We start from the raw sequence: 17,826 nt of genomic DNA, 5'->3' as shown, positions 1-17,826 counted from the left end.
AGAGCGTATATAAAACTTACCTCGGCATTTATGTCCAAGTAAAGTCCATAAAACACTCGAGATAGCATCTAGATATGTCTCAGAAGCTCTCAAGCATCAATTTCACTGGAACAGACACACTGTGGGGAATACTGTTCTCTATCAGCCATAGATAAACCTTAGTCAGAGACCTAGAACCCGACAAGTAAGATCTATACGCCCGGATATGAGCCTGAATAAGAGGCAATAGTCTTACAACAAGTCAAAGACTCTATCCCATCTCCATTATACAGTTCATCTCGATTGGTGTGACATCTCGGCTTGTTTTTCCACGAATTTCAACCTCACTCAAACAAGGCATTGTTGTCACCACTCCATCTCTTTGTCATCACCGGTTGCGGCTACGCAAAATGAGCAGCAATAGCAGCAAGATTGCATGATATTGACTCTAAAAGCTAACATATATTGACTCCCGACTGTGAAAACGCCTTGCAAAATCGCAGATAACGTCCTAGTATTGAATAAACCATGAGCAGTCCTGAGAGCCGTTCCCCCCCGTGCACCCTCGACGTAAAATGAAATGACCAACTTTTCGCAAAGGAATGAAAGAGATCCGCCCATTTGTCGTCTCATCGTGTCTATTTCTTATCCCGATCCTGCCAATAAAGCCAGGCTGATATGATATGCTCTCGGATAAGAGAGCCAATATCAGGGCGTATGCATGCTTAAACATATTCTAGCAATTAACCATCCCCAAAAAACTTACACCACGAACTTCGCCTTGGCACGAGTGCTACCACTGTGAGCACTGTCGGTGTGACCAGAGAATTCGAGCTGCTCGGTGGCAGGCAGTCTGAGGACCTCCTTGAACCGCTTGCCAATCGTCATCAGAATCTCTTTGCCCTTCTCAGGGGAGCGGCCCTTGCCGCCGGCAACGTCACCGTCACCACGGCCCGGCACGTGTCTCCCGGTGGTGCGGGTCCAGACACCGATTCTGAAGAAGGCCTTGCGCACGTTGACAACAACGCCCATGACCTCGCCGTCCTCCTCGTTCTCCAGGGTCTCGCCAATGGCGGCGAGCATGGTGTGCAGCCAAAGGTCATCGATGCTGATGTTTCTCTTCTCCTTGAACTGGTACGACCACTTGCCACCATGCTTGTTCTGGGGGTCCTCCCACTCGGGTCGCACACCCTCCTTGAAGAGGTGGTAATCAGACTTGAGCGCAAGCTCAGAAACAGGAGCGATGTTGTTCTGTAGAGGAACAACAGTCAGTCACGTATACTAAATCAGGAACACAGGGTCACAGGATCCTATCAACATACGTAGACACCCCAAAACTCTTCAACAGACTCAAAGGTAATCACTTCCTTGAGCAAATCGTTCCAGTTGTCGCCCTGAATCGTCCGGTTAGTAGCTGAGCCGAGACTGTTCGTGCAGGTGCGGGGCACCCAAAGAGATACCAACCTTTCCGCTGGCAGGCTTGGTGAACCAGAGTGTCCACCTGTTGGAAAGGGGATGCTTGACATTGAAGTTGTCCTTGTCGTGGAAAACGGTGACGGTCTTGTCGTTGTCCTCGGAGGAGGCGCCCTCGGGCTTGTTACCTCCATCGGGGGAGATGGGGATGGTGGTAAGATCGACCTGGTCGGACATGGTGAGGTTTGTGTGTGTGTGTGGAGCGGCGACTTGTCGAATGCGAAACACTGCCGTGTCGGGAAATGGGGAGGTGAGGTTTGGAGTTGGGTAGAGGGGTCCACAGGGCAACAAAGATTGCGTCCCGCAGTTCGCTCGTTTTTGGCGTTGGGTTTTATGAGTGGGAGGGATTCGCAGAGATGCAACTCGGGTTCTCCTGTCGGTTTGGGTGGTGGGAAAAAAGCTCAATTAACCGCCGGGGGCAGGTGCAGGTAGCTCTTTCTAATGGCAGGTGAGGAAGGAAAGCTTGACTTTGCTCCAGGCAAAGGTCAGGGTGTGTGCGGTAGTGGCGTCGTGGTTCGAAGAGGTTTGTTAAATCGTCAGTCGCAAATTCATCAGTGTTGGAGGGCGGCGGGCGGGCGCTCGCCCAAAACCACCCACCCTCTTGTCAGTTTAGCGCCCCCGTTGGCCAGGGTCCTCCCACCTCCGCAACCACTCCTGTCACGTGTTTTGTCACGAGGTGGGGCTGATAAGCTTATCTCCCAGGTTGGCCCCTCACTTCTCTAACTGGATGTGGGAAGAGGGTGGGGCTAGAGGCGTGGCTTGGCGGGAACGAAAAAAAAGTTCAACGCAACCGAAAAATCTGTGAAAATTTAAGAACCCTCCCGCCTGCCCCACGCTGCAATCGGGTTTCCTTCTTTGCGCCAGATTCAGCTCTCCCTCACAAACTTCCCTTCATCAACCACACATCCTTCACAATGGCGGACGAAGTTTATGACGGTGCCATTGGCATTGATCTCGGTAAGAAGCCACCACCACCGGCGAGCGCTGCCCCGCGCGCTCTGCCAGCAAACCCACAGAATCGATATCGATAAATTTTGGTGTGCGAGGGGTAATCGCTAACACAAGTTTTTGCGAATAGGTACCACCTACTCTTGCGTTGCTACGTACGAGGGTACCAATGTCGAGATCATTGCCAACGAGCAGGGTAGCTTCACCACCCCTTCTTTCGTCTCCTTCACTCCTGAGGAGCGTCTGATCGGTGAGGCGGCCAAGAACCAGGCTGCCATGAACCCCGTCAACACCGTCTTCGATGTCAAGTATGTGCTTACCCCTCTTTTCCGGATCTCGCCGGGGAAGACCACAAATTTTTACAGCGACAGTCCGCTAACAATTTCTGCACAGGCGTCTCATCGGTCGCCGCTTCGATGACCCGACCGTCAAGAAGGATATGGAGTCGTGGCCCTTCAAGGTCGTTGACGATGGTGCGGGTAACCCCAAGGTCTCCGTTGAGTACCTCGGCAGCACCCACACTTTCTCCCCCCAGGAGATCTCCGCCATGGTCCTTGTCAAGGTTCGTAAACAAATCTCCGAGTCAGACTGCAAAAAGCCGGAATGTGCTAACCAGACTTTAACCCACAGATGAAGGAGATTGCTGAGGCCAAGCTCGGCAAGAAGGTTGAGAAGGCTGTCATTACCGTGCCCGCCTACTTCAACGACAACCAGCGTCAGGCCACCAAGGATGCTGGTGCCATTTCCGGCCTCAACGTCCTCCGTATCATCAACGAGCCCACTGCTGCCGCCATTGCCTACGGTCTCGGCGCTGGCAAGTCCGGCAAGGAGCGTAACGTCCTCATCTACGACTTGGGCGGTGGTACTTTCGATGTGTCCCTCCTCAACATCCAGGGTGGTGTCTTCACCGTCAAGGCCACCGCTGGTGACACCCATCTTGGTGGTCAGGATTTCGATACCAACCTCCTCGACTACTGCAAGAAAGAGTTCACCAGAAAAACGAAAAAGTCGCCAAATTCCCTGTCCAAGAGTTTTCATGAATATCTTTGACTAACTATGTTTGTAGGGATCTTTCCGGTGATGCCCGTGCCCTCCGTCGCTTGAGAACTGCTTGCGAGCGTGCCAAGCGTACTCTCTCCAGCGGTGCCCAGACCACCATTGAGATTGACTCTCTCTTTGATGGTGAGGACTTCAACATGCAGATCACTCGTGCCCGTTTCGAGGATCTCAACTCCAAGGCTTTCGCCGGTACCCTCGAGCCCGTCGCTCAGGTCCTCAAGGATGCTGCCATCGAGAAGAGCGCCGTTGACGAGATCGTCCTCGTCGGTGGTTCCACTCGTATCCCCAAGATCCAGAAGCTCCTCAGCGAGTTCTTCGACAACAAGAAGCTCGAGAAGAGCATCAACCCTGATGAGGCCGTCGCCTACGGTGCTGCCGTCCAGGCCGGTATCCTCTCCGGCAAGGCCACCTCTGCTGAGACCTCCGACCTCCTCCTTTTGGATGTCGTTCCTCTCTCCCTTGGTGTCGCCATGGAGGGCAACATCTTCGCCCCCGTCGTCCCCCGTGGCCAGACTGTCCCCACCATCAAGAAGCGGACTTTCACCACTGTTGCCGACAACCAGCAGACCGTTCAGTTCCCCGTTTACCAGGGTGAGCGTGTCAACTGCGAGGACAACACCTCCCTGGGTGAATTCACCCTTGCTCCTATCCCTCCCATGAAGGCTGGCGAGCCCGTCCTTGAGGTCGTCTTCGAGGTCGATGTCAACGGTATCCTCAAGGTTACCGCCACTGAGAAGACCTCCGGCCGCAGCGCCAACATCACCATCTCCAACTCCGTCGGCAAGCTCTCTTCCGCTGAGATCGAGAACATGATCAACGGTAAGCCATCCCCTTGACTGCTTAAGCTTAAATACCAGACACTAACAATCTCTGTAGAGGCTGAGAAGTTCAAGACCAACGATGAGGCTTTCAGCAAGCGCTTCGAGGCCAAGCAGCAGCTTGAGTCTTACATCAACCGTGTTGAGGAGATCATCTCTGACCCAACTCTGTCCCTCAAGCTCAAGCGCGGCCAGAAGGACAAGATTGAGCAGAGCCTCAGCGAGGCCATGGGCCAGCTTGAGATTGAGGACTCCACTGCTGACGACCTCAAGAAGAAGGAGCTTGCCCTCAAGCGCCTTGTTACCAAGGCCATGTCCTCCCGGTAAATTGTCATTTCTTCGCTTTAACGAGTGAGCGGTTGTTTGGTGGGCCTTTTCACCTAGGTTTTCGGGCGCATTTGGGACGGGATATGAAGCCACGGTCTGGATCATCAAGCGGGGCCCGCCGTTTTAGGGCCCTTTCGGTATGACGGGAGGCGTCTTTCCATGCTGTTTCGCGGAGCGGGACACAAAAAAGTTAGAGGGATCCAGGCTTCGAATTGCATTTCGCTGCGGAGCCATCGTCTTAGGCAAAAAGAGGATGTCAAAGATTGCAACGATTGGGGTGTTTTCCTCTTTTTATTTCCTTCTTACGACCCGAATCTCTTTGGCGCCATGCATGTAGACTAGGGAGGTTCACCAAAAAGTATAGTGATGACCAAATGTTTGATTTGTTTGTTGACCCATGTTGAGCTGTCTTTTTGGCTGCTGCTTCGTGTTTTGATATGTTCGCATTGTTGAAGAATGACTCTTACCCCCGACTGATACTTTCCTTGTTCTATGCTTTTGATGTTTGCTATGCCTATTGTCATGTCTCGCAGGCGTATAATGATAGACCAGACGTCTGTTTACATCCCCAAGACAGCTTGGCAGATACAAACAATGCCTCCAGTTCCTATCAAGAAGCCTGTGAACAACTATCATAGGCCCATATGGATGCTTTTGAGGCCTACAGAGATGTCAAACAGGCCTCAGCTGTCAGTCTATATGCCTTCTCAAATATCCCAAACACAACCATTGCATAAAAATATGTCTTCTTGTCTTTTCCATAGGAGCTCCACTGTCTTTAACAGGTCTACCACTATCTTCTATAGGCATTGGCCTGTTCCCAAAACACATATCAGGATGTTTAAAATGCCTGTATTATCACTTAATACGCATCAGAATATATTCAACACACGTCCGAAGATAGTTGATACGCATTGAAAGATAGCTAAGAGGCGTGATAGTATCATTTGCATGTGTATTTTGAATATGAATTTGTGTAGAAGTATTCAAATAGGCCTTTGTTATGTCTTGGTAGGTGTCTGATGATTGTTTTGAGGTGTTCAAAAATAGCGTGAGGGCCTACCGTTAGACTTGGAAGACATCAAGTCGGTCTAGTCATGCCTTGTTCTGGAAGGATCATGTCCTTTAGCTCCCTGGCATGTGTAGGGGAGATAGTCTGATGCGCTGATGGATATGATGAAGGCATGGCGATACGGTGAGCATGCATATATAGTCTTCTAAGCAATGGCTCCATTCATGGAGATCAAGCCCATCACTTGTCTTTCAGTATGTGTCCCACGCCTTCCCTCTTTCCACATCTGGTAGTCTGGAAGAGGTATTGAAGCATCCTACGCCGGCTTGAGTTCACTGCGATATGTTGGCTCTGTGTTACTTGAACTTTCCTCATTTTCTGACAAGCATTAGACAGACCTTTTAGAATGCTGAGGGCAGCACCGCTGGCCTCATCTCTGGAATGATATGTCAGTTATGCTGGGAGGGTATGCATAACTATCCGCCAAATTTTTGAGATCCAATCTTTCGATCTTGGAGGGTTCCCTTAATTGTAGCCAACGGCTTCGAGTACAATTCACGTGCTGCCAGGCTGATCTGTGGCTTAAGTAAGATTCCAAGTAACATATCGTTACGGTGTAAATTACCAAAGCCTGTCTCATCGACACTTCTGGTGGCTTCTTTGGAACTGAAGAGACTCGCTGATCAGTCCTTTTCTCAAGCCATCACTTACACTATCCCATTGGCAGTAATCCACTCTATTCTAAAGAGTGCCGACCCCCCTCTTTCTGCTGAATAGAATGCCGGTTTAGCTGGCAAGAGCAAGATTACTCCAGCCCACATCGAGAGTGCTTTTAAATACTGGCTCCAGTTTAATGAGTTACCTCTGAAGGTTCAGGGTGCCTGGTCACTGTGGGGGAGGAAGCCCAACGTTGAGGCTCAGGAGTATCCCAGCGCCAACCAATCTGCGGTGGAGTCTGTTACCTCGGCCCCGCCCCAAGCTTTGTGGACTTCCGTTCTCCCCCGCACATTGAAATGCTGGTTCCTTCCTATCATTACCTTCAGTTTGCTCACTCAACACATCGTCTTCATTGTCACAATATCTCTTGATGTCTAACCAAAGTCTACTTTATGGTGTTTAGTCGCTCTCTCTGGGACACGACGAGTCTACGCTGCCTTGGAATATGGAATCCCATGATATCAGCGCACCGAATCCACAGCAGACGAGTATAACACACAACAAGTTTCATTACTTTTTCGACCTACCTCCAGAAATCCGCGAGCAGATAGTTGAGCACGTATGCCTCTATCCGGGGGGCGTATACGTCACCAACGGCCATGTGATCAGCGCTCGAGGCGTTGGCCAAACTGCCCGGGATTTCCTCAATGACCCTACTGCTTTCGAACCTTACGTGGCAGGCCCGCCTGTAAACATGATGCTCACGTGTACGGAATTGTATAGAATTGCGAGCGGGATATACTACGGCAGGAATATGTTTCATCTTCGCTTGGCGAACCAACGGTCGAAAACACTAAAGGCCGACCAACATGGCATCCGGAAGGTCCTCATGAAGACAGGGAAAGTCGATAGGTTGCTGCTGAGGAGCTCTGATACGCAGGATGACGGCAATCTTGGGTCAGTCGAAGGCCCAAGGCTGAGCTTGCGGCATGTCCTCGTTCGTATTGACCGGTTCGGAGGTGCCTACCTGGAAAACAAGCTGATACCTGCGCTGGGCTATATGATACTTAACGGAAGGCTTCGCCGCCTCGAGGTCGAAGTCCCCTTGGGCAACGAAGGCCTTGTCCGTCGCGTTTCACCACACTATGGATTATTTGCACCACCACAAGACGCTATGCGTACGACGATGTCTTTGAGGCACAACCCGGTGATGAAAGCGCTGCTGGTGGTTTTGTCGGACCCCTACCTGGAGAAGGCATCGATGAGAGTACGCAAGTCGGACAGCCCTTCTTTCTGGTGCCAGTGCCACGCTCCCGAAGTCGGCTCAGGCGAGAAGTCTGACGATAAACCTCCGATGTGCTTCTTGAAGCACTTACCTGGCGAAACTTGCTGCCGACGCCGATTTGACAGCTTCGACAAGAAATTCTGGGCAGAGGTCAACATTCCGAGGCTGATTCAAGAATGCGGCATCGACTCGGCTCAGTTCAGGATCAAGAAGGTCGAGGCCCCAGACCCCTTCTCCTGAGTGTCGGAGACCGTGATAAACTTCGGCCTTCGCTGAGAAAATGAAGACATTCCCGGGCTGCCAAGAGTTGTGTGCTTTCGCCAAGACGGGCCAGTGCCGTTGATCAAGATCTGCCGAGCGCCGCCGAGAAAGAAGGGATCTGAGATTGGTGAGGAATCCCAGGGGTGGTTGTGATGGGTATCTGTTCATATTTTTGTGTAGTTGAGAAAACAATCATGTGGTTTCCTGACATCAGCCGCCTCCCCTGATCAACGTGCTCGTCATCCCGAGTCAGGCAGTCACCATACAGTGGCACAATCCAAGCACAAGATGACGGTCATTGCGGAGGGGTCCTATGGATAAGTGCAGCCCGTGAGACGGGGACACAACCTGAAGCATGCTCACATGGGCACCACAGCAGATCTCATAGATAAGCAATATGTGGCGATTATTGCCTTTTCTTCACCACGTCTTCGCTCCACCACACCATTACCTTCAGTCTGCACAGTACTTATAGTCAACCCGACACTTGCGAGCCCCTCGCCAAGACCAGCATTAATCTGACGAGAATGGGTCTTTGGGCGGTTAATGAGAATCTCCCCCTTCTTCATATAATTGCAACTTTGACAATCTCTCAGAATCCCCTCTTCTACACACACACACACACACAATTCGGCCTTTCTTTTCAGGTTTGCCAAGTGCCATGTAGCGATCTGCCACCTGCCGTCTTGGCTTGCATAACACTACATACCTCAAAGAGCTTCTTCTGACCCTCCCTCTCCCTTTTCCCCCCCTGAGATTCATATCAATCATAAGAAACAAAAGACAATTCGGAGAGACAACTCCGTTTGATTTCTTGGCTGATGCTCTCTTCATTCGGCAACATTTCACCAACACCCCGATGGCACATCCCCCATCATCATATCATCCAGGTGTTGTACCCCCACGCCGCTCTCTTAGTACTTACTCTGCGGCGCGAATCCCAAACCAACCCCCATACCCCCATACCCCAGAAAAAAACAACACCAAGAAACCATCAAGTAATAGTGCCTCAGTTAAACGAGCCAATGTAGCATAGCGAGCTCTTGTCAACCCGCTCGCTTCCACTGTTTTTGAGGGACAGCTAGAGGCGGGGGGGGGGGTAATAAGGCTACCTTTCCAACAACTTCTCCTCCGCATTTTGCGCTGCGCGGGATGTCCGGGGAATGGAAACACCGGAAGTGAGAGAAAGAGTCGAAGCCAAGAAGACAACACATCACATCCCCCATCTCCCCATCTCAAGGCTATGTACCTTACCTATGGGCGGATTTACGACCTAAACTCCCCGACATATCCGACCCTCTCTCAACAGAAAAAAGAAAATCCTGTCCGAAAGAGAGAGAGAGAGAGAGAGAGAGAGAGAGAGAGAGAGAGAGAGAGAGAACTAACCAACCAACCAACCAATCCGGCCTTTTCGGGAGGATATCTGTTGCTTACATGTTGCCAGCATCAACATCAACAAACCCCCCCTCCTCCTCTTCCTCTCCCCTCCTTTTTGGGCACCATCATCACCACCACCAGTCAGCCACCATCAGCACAACACAAAAAAGCAACAAAAAAGCTTGATACTATCCACCCATACCTGACACTACTGCACCTCTTGACCAGCAAGTAACCAGTAATCCCCCCCCCCCTTCGCTCTCATATCCCCGCCCTAAAGATGCATCATGCATAAGATCTTGCCAAGAAAAAAATCCCTCCCTCCTTTTGGTTTCCCCTCTCCTTCAACCCCCTGGTCCATACCGAATCTTGTCCTCCCCCATCCCCATCCCATCCCATCCCACCTCTCGGAATTAGGATTATCAATCTTTTCCCCATTCATTCCTTTCGTCCAGCATACTCAGAACCCCCTTCCCGTCTCCGTCTTGGCTGGGGGTCCTCAAGTTGTGTCTCTGTGAGCTGGTCAGGCAACAAAAGGACTGAACATATCACAAACATGTCATGTGTGTGAGGCGAAAAAGATGTGTGTAACTTTTCTTTTTGGTATTTCTTTCCCAAACCCCCCATCCCTCTTTAAAAGACCGCTAAAATATGATTTCCAATCCTCCCATAAAGGTTGTGTCAAATTTGCCCACCCACCTGCCATTGCCATTGTTGATGAAAAGAAAATGCAAAAGTTTCCCCGCGTTAAAACTCCATGCTTTTTTTGCTTGCTGCATCATCATGATGAAAAAACTCGTAAAAAAAAAGAGACCAGGATATTAAAATGATGTCGAAATAAAAGAGCGTGTTGAGAGTAAATCACTCCTCAACAGCAACCTCATAAAAGTCCTCCTTGACACCGTCCTGGTGCTCGCCCCAGTGAACGGGTCCCAGCTTCAAGAACCGGAACTTGGAGGCGTCCGAGCTCAGGCTCGAGGCGCGGCGCTTCTGCTCGTCTTGCTTCTGGGGAATGGCGGCGAGGGCCTCGGCTGTGAGGGGGGGCGCAGAGGTCTCTTGCTTCTGGCTGCGGGGGTACGACTCCGAGGTGGAGGGGGCGAGGGACAAAAAGGTGGAGGGCCGGCGGAAGGCGTTCACGGGGCGGAACTCTTGGGCTTGCTCGGAGAGCTGGCGGATTTGCTCTGGGGTGAGGGGGGAAGACATTGTGTGTTTTTGGTTTTGGCGTGTGAATAAAAAGTTTGTGTGGGTTTCTTGGTGGTGATTATGGTTGCTGTAGTAGCTTTGGATAGAGAGATGATGATGAGAGACCAGCGTCAGTAAGCTTTGGAGTACTTTAAGAACGAAAAGTTTGAATGAAGAGAGAAAGAGAAAAAAAAAAGAAGTGGGAGACAACAGAGCAGGATGGAGTTTATATGTCCCAACGGCAGCGGACATGTCGGTGCTTACGGATGATGGCCAGCTCCATGTAGCTCCCTCCCCCCCCCCCCCAGCAGCAGCTCTCCCCCCTGCTTGGCAACTTCCCTGAGACTGTTTGGGTCTCCTTGTGCTCCGCAAAAGTGTTCACATGAGCTGGACGGGGGACCTTGTTCCCAATCCCGCAATTCCAGGCGGCACTGCTCTCCCTTTCCGCGCACCACCACCAAAACCACCCGTTTCACAGCGACGTATGATCAAAAAAAGTTGGCGGGGCGCCCCTGCCATGATTGGACTCGAATTGTGCTCGACTAAGAAGGAGGAGTCGAGTAAAACTCGGCGCGAGTGGGTGCCGCACGTGGGGACGCAATTGGCTTGAGAAAAAACGAGGGGGTAATGCCTCTGTTAACCGCGCTGGCCGGCCAGCGGCGCACTGGCAAAATTGACATGTGCTGCTGGCATGTGCTGGCTCCTGCTGGAGACATCACGGTATGGTGGGAATGGTGGAATGATGTCGAGACAGGACAAAATAGACTTTGTTACAATGTGGAGCTCCTCGTCGCGGCTCTTCTGCTCGTGTGCCCTGCTTCTACCGGGGACAGCCTCCATTGACCTTGAGCTTTCGCCCGTTTGATTGGTGCCGTTCGCCGCCGACGAAGATATATCGGAAGCCCCATCGCAGCTGTCACTTGATGCCCGGCACGCTTAGAATCTGGGGGATTTGCGGGGTGCGGGGAGCCCTAAATGCCCCGTGCTGCCCCTGACACGCAAGCCCAGGGTCTCGACTCCCGTTTGGCCCCGACAAAACCACCTTGTTCGGTAAACTGCCATGAAAATTCAATGACGCACGCTTGCCATCATGCCACAATGAACAATTTAAATCCCAAGAATAGCAGAAGCCGCAGGGCTGTCTGTTGGCTCGATTTCGGCACACCGAGCCTAACCGCTGCAAGTTCATGATCACTATCAATGTGGCTGCTTGCTCAACAACCAATCACTTTCGGGTCCGACGGGGATAAAGCTGGTTAACAGCGCGAACCGAGCTCTTACCAGACATGTTTCAACCACAGCATCTGAGCTTTCAGCACCACAGCTAGCTTATAGCTCCAGCCACAACGTGAGAGGAACGCAGCTCGTCCATGCACTGAGACTGATATTGATGCCAAGCTTGTCAAAGAGGCTTGCTTTGCTGATGAGCTGGCACAATTCAAGTCTCTGAAGAACACCACTTGGAGCCACTAGGCCAAAGATGTCGTGACAGTCTAACATGGCCCAGATGATCATCATTTTCAACGTCAACTGAATGGGCTGAACAATCTGGCCACGTCCGGGTTTGAAGAACGATGTGTTGTGACTTACTGACTTGTAGAACTCCGCCAAAGAGAGAGTGGCCTTGTGGCGGTTTTCGAGGAAGTCTTTGCCAGTAATCGTTGATTTTGTTCAAAGTACCGAAAGTCAGTCAGACAGACTCTTCGACTGAAATATGAGAAGATGTTTTGGGTCTATCTCTGAGTTCTTTTCCGGCAGGAGAGATCGTACGTTCTTTCAGGGAGCGGGTCAAGCAAGTGTAAGTTGCTCAACAACCTGGCTGTTGAAAGAGGAGAGTTGTTGCTGAGAGCTTTCCTTCTGCAGAAGTTGGCGGGAGATGCCAGCCCCCAGTCCCACGTTCCCGTGACCAATGCCCTCATGCAGGTCTGCCATCGATACGGGCCGATGCGTCGGTGAGCTCCACCAGGGAACAATCAGCACCATAACTCCTGACTGGCTCAAGAGCCGATAATCGCGTGCCCTCGAACCAACATAGGTGCCAATGGTGTGCTAGTGGTACCGTGTGCGCTGTTGGCATCCGGCACTTCGAGGACGAGCAAACTACCTATTCGAAAAGACGGGTACTTGGTGGTTCTGTCGAGGAACAAAGGGAGCACTTACCTTGTTTGCTTGATGAAAGGTGACGGCTAATCTTGAGTCTTCTTGGTTTCGTGCGACCAGGGGCGACGATGACGACGCCAGTAAGCCTATCAACATTTCGGCCCCGAACGACACCCCTTGCGGAAAAGAGTATCTGCAACACAACATTGTTGGTGATATCAACGTCCTATCTCGAGATTGGGGGGACTATCTTCCCTAAAGGGACGGTGTCCACAGGGCAATCATTTCGGGACGGTTTAGCTGATTGCGAATATGTTCTGTCTGCCAATCGGGCAAAGGCCATCGCCCTGCTCACCGTGGGTCCGCAAGGTGTGAGCGGCGTCCTGGCTTGGTTCCGGCGACATTGTCCGGACCCGGACAAGCGACCTGCATATCGAGGGTCAATTACATCACATTCGGGTGAGAGAGTGGGTAGCTGGCGGGGTGGGTGTTTGCTAAAAGCACTTGCAATCATGGAGAGAGATTGTCGATGGGCAGATGATACGAGTTCAACTCCCAATTGTGGCTCAATGTAGAAGTCAGGCCAATGGCTTCCGAAAGAGTAAGGGAGAGTCTGCTAGACAACGGATGTAGACCCTTGAGGCGTTAGTCCATCCAGTCTGTGGCGATATCAGCTGCAGTGACTCGTCACTGAGACGAAGGACTGACCTCTGGGAGTGCTTACCTCTGGGAGTGCTTACCAGCAATTCGGTACTGGCGCTTAAATACAGCCGTGATTGGCAGAAAGCCGGAATCGTAAGCATACTCGCGAGAAACGCCAGTACGACGGTCTCCCAACAACCAGAAATTCTTCCCTCTCAGACAAGGACACAGTCTGGTGACCTTATGCAGACCGTTCGTGCATTTGATGGGCCCTGTGTGGTGGGAAAGTGCCATATGCTCCATGGCAACATTACCTGTTTCAATCGCCAAGAAGATGGAGAGCATGCAAGCCAGCGGCCTTGATATCGCAAACGATCTCCTATGTGCGCCTAAAAGATCTTTGGAGTATTTGCGGAAATAGCTCCGGTCAGTCGTGACTGATATCCCACATCTCAGGGAGACCCCCATCGAGGAGCAACACATTGTGCTCATGGCAGTGAAGAATGCAGAACAAGCCCGCTCTGTCATATGTTTGCAAGACTAGGCAAAAACAGACCGAGTAGCTCCATCAAATTCATCTCAATGCCGCATATGTCCCACATCTGAATGTGTCTCGGTTAGCCCGGTTCAGATCAGGGGAAATAGGGGTCATGACTGAGCTCGCAGTATCCAGTGCTGTTCGTCTCCCGGGAGCTGGAATGGGCCTCCGCCAAAACTGAGGTTGAAGGTTTCAGATCAACCAGGTCGCATACCATTGACCCGTCTTCACATGTTCGAGAAACATCAGAGAAGACGAATGGCGGCCTTCAGGGGCACTCTGGGTGATGGCATAGATGGGTCGACCCCGACCGGGGAGCTTGGCGGTAATTGAGCCGGAGAACACGGCCGGTTAGGACTCCAGTCAAGATGGATGAAAAGGCTGTGTCGAACATCTCGGCCGACTTTGACGACCTAGCGTGATGCCAGGGTTGCCGTGATGGACACCGGAAAGAACGAGAGGGCCGGCCGCAGACCTGGCCGCACCAGGCTTTCCATCAGACTGTATAAAAGCGTCAGCCAAGTCAGCCCCCACTTTTTATCACCGACCCGGGAATTTGAATCAAGGAGGGTATTTGGGGGCGGCCTCACCCCTTGCAAGAATAAACTGTGGGTACACAGTTACTCAAGTGGGGCCACGCCAGTTTCTTGAAAATCAACCAAAAAGGAAGGTTTATCTAGCTTGTTGTTGATGAAGGAAGTCGGGAGCTCCTGCATGCGATACACAGAGAGGCTTTGACGTGGGAACACAACAGGAAAGCACGAGGTCCCGAATCGGCGCGTCAATCAAAAAAAGAAGGGCCCTGGTTATTGGGTGGAACTGGGGCCTGTGTGTGCAGATTTCTTTGGACTGCTTCTCTACCATCCAGACACTGGCTTCCGCTCTTATTTTTGGTGTTTCTTCCGATGTTCCTTGCCCAACTCCCGTCATAGCAACCACGCCAGAAGATGAAGAGTAAACACCGCAATGCCAATGGCCAAATTCCTTTGTCTCTTTTCACAATGTCACTTATCTTCGCCTGTTCCAATTTAGACACCGACACCTCGCCCCCAGTCCTCAAGTGCCGGGACGCCGAACCAAGCTGCAAATGCTGGTCTTGAATCTGTCCTATGACAGCCTCGCAGCAGGCATCGACTCACTTTCTTCACCTCGCTGGTGATTGCAACCGGGGATCCGCGATATGCAGGGTTGCGGTCGCTGTTCATGCAGCCTTCATCCTCAGCCTCAACCTCAACCTCCATGGCTCCCAGGTCAGATGCCAACTGCGCTTAACACCAGCTGCAGGTACCTTGATCGGGACGTCAAATATGTGAAGTTTCAAACCGGTATCTGCTGATACTGAAGATCCTAGTGAAAAGTACCCGAACGACAAGGTGACCTCAAGCAAGTGCGCGCCACCTCCCAAACCGCAAAGATTGGGGAGACACAGAGTATCTCTGGAGAAAGAAGATAGTTGTTGGGCCACCTACCCAATGCGGTTAACCTCTCCATTAATATCAGTAGTCTTGGAGCACCGGAACAGTCTTTCGTGCTTGTATGCGGCTTGGTGGCTCGTCGTGGACCATCATTTCCCGCAGCTTAACCCTTACGCTCTTACCCCTAACTCCCCATATTTTTCCTATGGTCGTGTTTCTGCTGGGCTACTGTGGGTTTCCGTCTCAACAGGAGCCATGCTGCGCTTCCCCGCTAGCTCGCAAACATGCGTTCGTCTCAAAAGGAAAAAGCTCCTCACGCTTCCGTCTCCCGTTACGTTACTCCTTGGCAGGCCCCGAGGTCCTCGTGTGCGGCCGCCATTCTCAAGTGTGGGACGTTACAGCAGAGGAAGATCGAGTTTGCAACTTGTACAGGCGTCGTTTGGACATAACCCGAGATGACTTACAGCACCCTGACGGCGCACCGCACCTCTACAGTTGATGCCGACAATTGTCACCAGCAGTGGTCACAGGGCTGATTGTTCTCGCACTGTTGATGGGGATCAGTTCGTCGTTGAGGGGGTTAGGGGGGGGTGGGAGACACATTTCGGGTTGGTACACGGGGTGTCTAGACACCTTAGCCGTTGCCAGCCCTGGAAGGAGGGTTCCCCAGATGTATACCTGATAGGCCCAGGTCTTTTCTATTGCAACACCCTGCCCCCTTGCCAACGGTGTTGCGGCATATACACCCGGCAGAGGTACCTGGCAGACTCTACTTCTCAAGTCTTTGATACACAGATGTACTTTCTCTCTTCCCTGCCCCATCGCCTTCTCCTGCTCCTCTGTCCCGCAATAGGTGGTAGTGACGTTTTCTCCCCCAATCTGGCCACGGGTAGAGCCTGAGCCATTCAAGATTATCGACCAACAGCACCACCCACCTGATTTCATCTCCCTGCGTAACCATCGCTGCCAACAGTCGGTCAACGAGCTAGTTCGACCTCACTGCCGATGACACCCACATACCCCTGGTGATCTTCCAAGAGGCTCAACGGCGAACATCGAAAGTTCGAAGTATGTAGGCATCCCATCTCTAGCGAGAACATAAAAGGGCGCCAACGTCCTCTCAAAGTTTCTATTCCCTTTATCAGCATCACTCCGCGCTCTATCATCCTGCCGTTCACACCACTGCCTCTACATTTACTCGACATCGAAACCGTCTACAGCTCAACTTCTTTCCACAAATCCTCCCAACCTCCGCACGACACACCCACAAACAACAATATGTGCTGCCAGATGATTACCTGGAGATACCGAGGGTGCTATCACGCCCCCACGAGCGAGATGTCGCACACCGCCGAGTGCAGAGCGCAAGGTGGAGGTTGCCCTGGGGGCGTCAGGGAGGTTCCACACGAGATTGACGGCTATTGCGATAGCTGCTTGAAGAGCATGTGTCGTTAGTAATTTTCGGTATGATCACTTGTCATCAGCTTGTGAAAATGCTAACCAGAACTCGTTCGCACATTTGCAGGGCTTTAACATCTTTGCCTCGATATCCGCAAGGAACTGGCCGGCGAACCGATATCGACCGACAGCGACATACTTGCAAACGGCATCATGGCCATGGAACCTGTACATTTTTTCGCGAGGGAGAGAAGCAAAGGAGACTCTGGCTTGGGGTAATCACCACTAAAGGTGGAGTGATATAATGGCTCTGGGCCCAAGGGACGGAATTGGTACCATCGTGTCTTGGGCTTGGACTTCGATTAGAGGGCTGGCACTGTGTGTTTGGAAGGAGGAGGATGTCTGTTTACTTTCCTGGCTCTTCTGCCGTTTTGTTTTTCTTTTGTTCGCGGTTTCTTACCTGGGATCTTTGTTGTCTGTTATATATTTCTCCGACATTCTTCGTAGTACACCCGCGCGATTATACCATGGTCTTTTTACTTACCTTTCTGTTCTTGAAATTGTATACTGATCTCACGAGGCACTCAGAAAACATGCCAGCTCGCAGCATACCAGAAGGTGTCACTAACAACCGCCCCGAAGGAACCAACCCCTGAACTAACAAAGTATTTGGACCCTCACGGCCCGCTGCCGAACTTGTGCCCCCCATGTCAGCCCTGCCTAATACCTTGTCAAGCCTAATCACGACTGTTTGACCTGTTGTGAAGAATCATTGGTCAATTCGTGGAGCTGATAATGCTCAGATATAACAATAATCGACACACCCAGACAGCAAATGCTGGCACGCATAAATGATATCTTCCTCGCCGCAACCCCTGTTGTTCCACCACATGACTTTGCAACAGGCTTCTAGCAGCAACCTACATCTTGAACCTTCAGCCTGCCTTAATGCGGCAACGTTGGATTTGCTGACTACAACCAATCTAGTCTCGGTGACACCCTCGACAGCTTACGTCGCCCAGTTCCACATGGACGAAAAAGTACGAGCATTACACCCCCTTCTTTTCTTCTCTAAAACATCAACCACTCCGGCAACGGAGTGTCTTTGAAGATTCTGACGACAGTTGCGGTGGCTTTCCGTTGCTTGACAACTTTGACACTTCCGACGGGTATCACACAACGGCCGGACACGCGCATAGTTCAAACTCTCCGATTGTTTGTTTGACCGTTTCGTGCTTTCTTCTCTTTTCTCTACAAAACACGTGCGCATCACCGGAACAGCTCAGGCAGCTTGGAAAAACTTGGTGTTCCTACGCCCGGAACTCCAGCTGCTGTTTGTGGTCCCATTGTTTGGC

The 17,826-nt window shown here is 51.5% G+C and overlaps 3 protein-coding genes across 3 annotated transcripts; 1 reads left to right on the top strand and 2 right to left on the bottom strand.

Annotated features, from left to right (window-relative positions):
* Positions 1–741: 741 nt before the first annotated feature.
* Positions 742–1,857, bottom strand: PODANS_1_2680 (uncharacterized protein; the record flags this gene model as incomplete). The annotated part of the gene is made up of 3 exons (XM_001912429.1): positions 742–1,230; positions 1,302–1,373; positions 1,444–1,857. Coding segments are annotated over 3 exons (975 nt in total), but the record flags the coding sequence as incomplete, so codon positions are not given.
* Positions 1,858–2,366: 509 nt separating this feature from the next.
* On the top strand, positions 2,367–4,604 carry PODANS_1_2670 (uncharacterized protein; the record flags this gene model as incomplete). Its single annotated transcript, XM_001912428.1, has 6 exons — positions 2,367–2,409; positions 2,531–2,708; positions 2,794–2,962; positions 3,031–3,407; positions 3,467–4,277; positions 4,335–4,604. The coding sequence occupies 6 exons, from the start codon at positions 2,367–2,369 to the stop codon at positions 4,602–4,604; spliced, it is 1,848 nt and encodes a 615-aa protein (XP_001912463.1).
* A 5,453-nt stretch (positions 4,605–10,057) lies between these two features.
* Positions 10,058–10,399, bottom strand: PODANS_1_2660 (uncharacterized protein; the record flags this gene model as incomplete). Its single annotated transcript, XM_001912427.1, has 1 exon — positions 10,058–10,399. The coding sequence occupies one exon, from the start codon at positions 10,397–10,399 to the stop codon at positions 10,058–10,060; it is 342 nt and encodes a 113-aa protein (XP_001912462.1).
* Positions 10,400–17,826: the final 7,427 nt, after the last annotated feature.

Source organism: Podospora anserina, chromosome 1 (assembly GCF_000226545.1).
Source record: "Podospora anserina S mat+ genomic DNA chromosome 1, supercontig 1".
NCBI classification, from domain to species: Eukaryota; Fungi; Ascomycota; class Sordariomycetes; order Sordariales; family Podosporaceae; genus Podospora; species Podospora anserina.
This window is presented reverse-complemented; position numbering and strand designations above follow the sequence as displayed.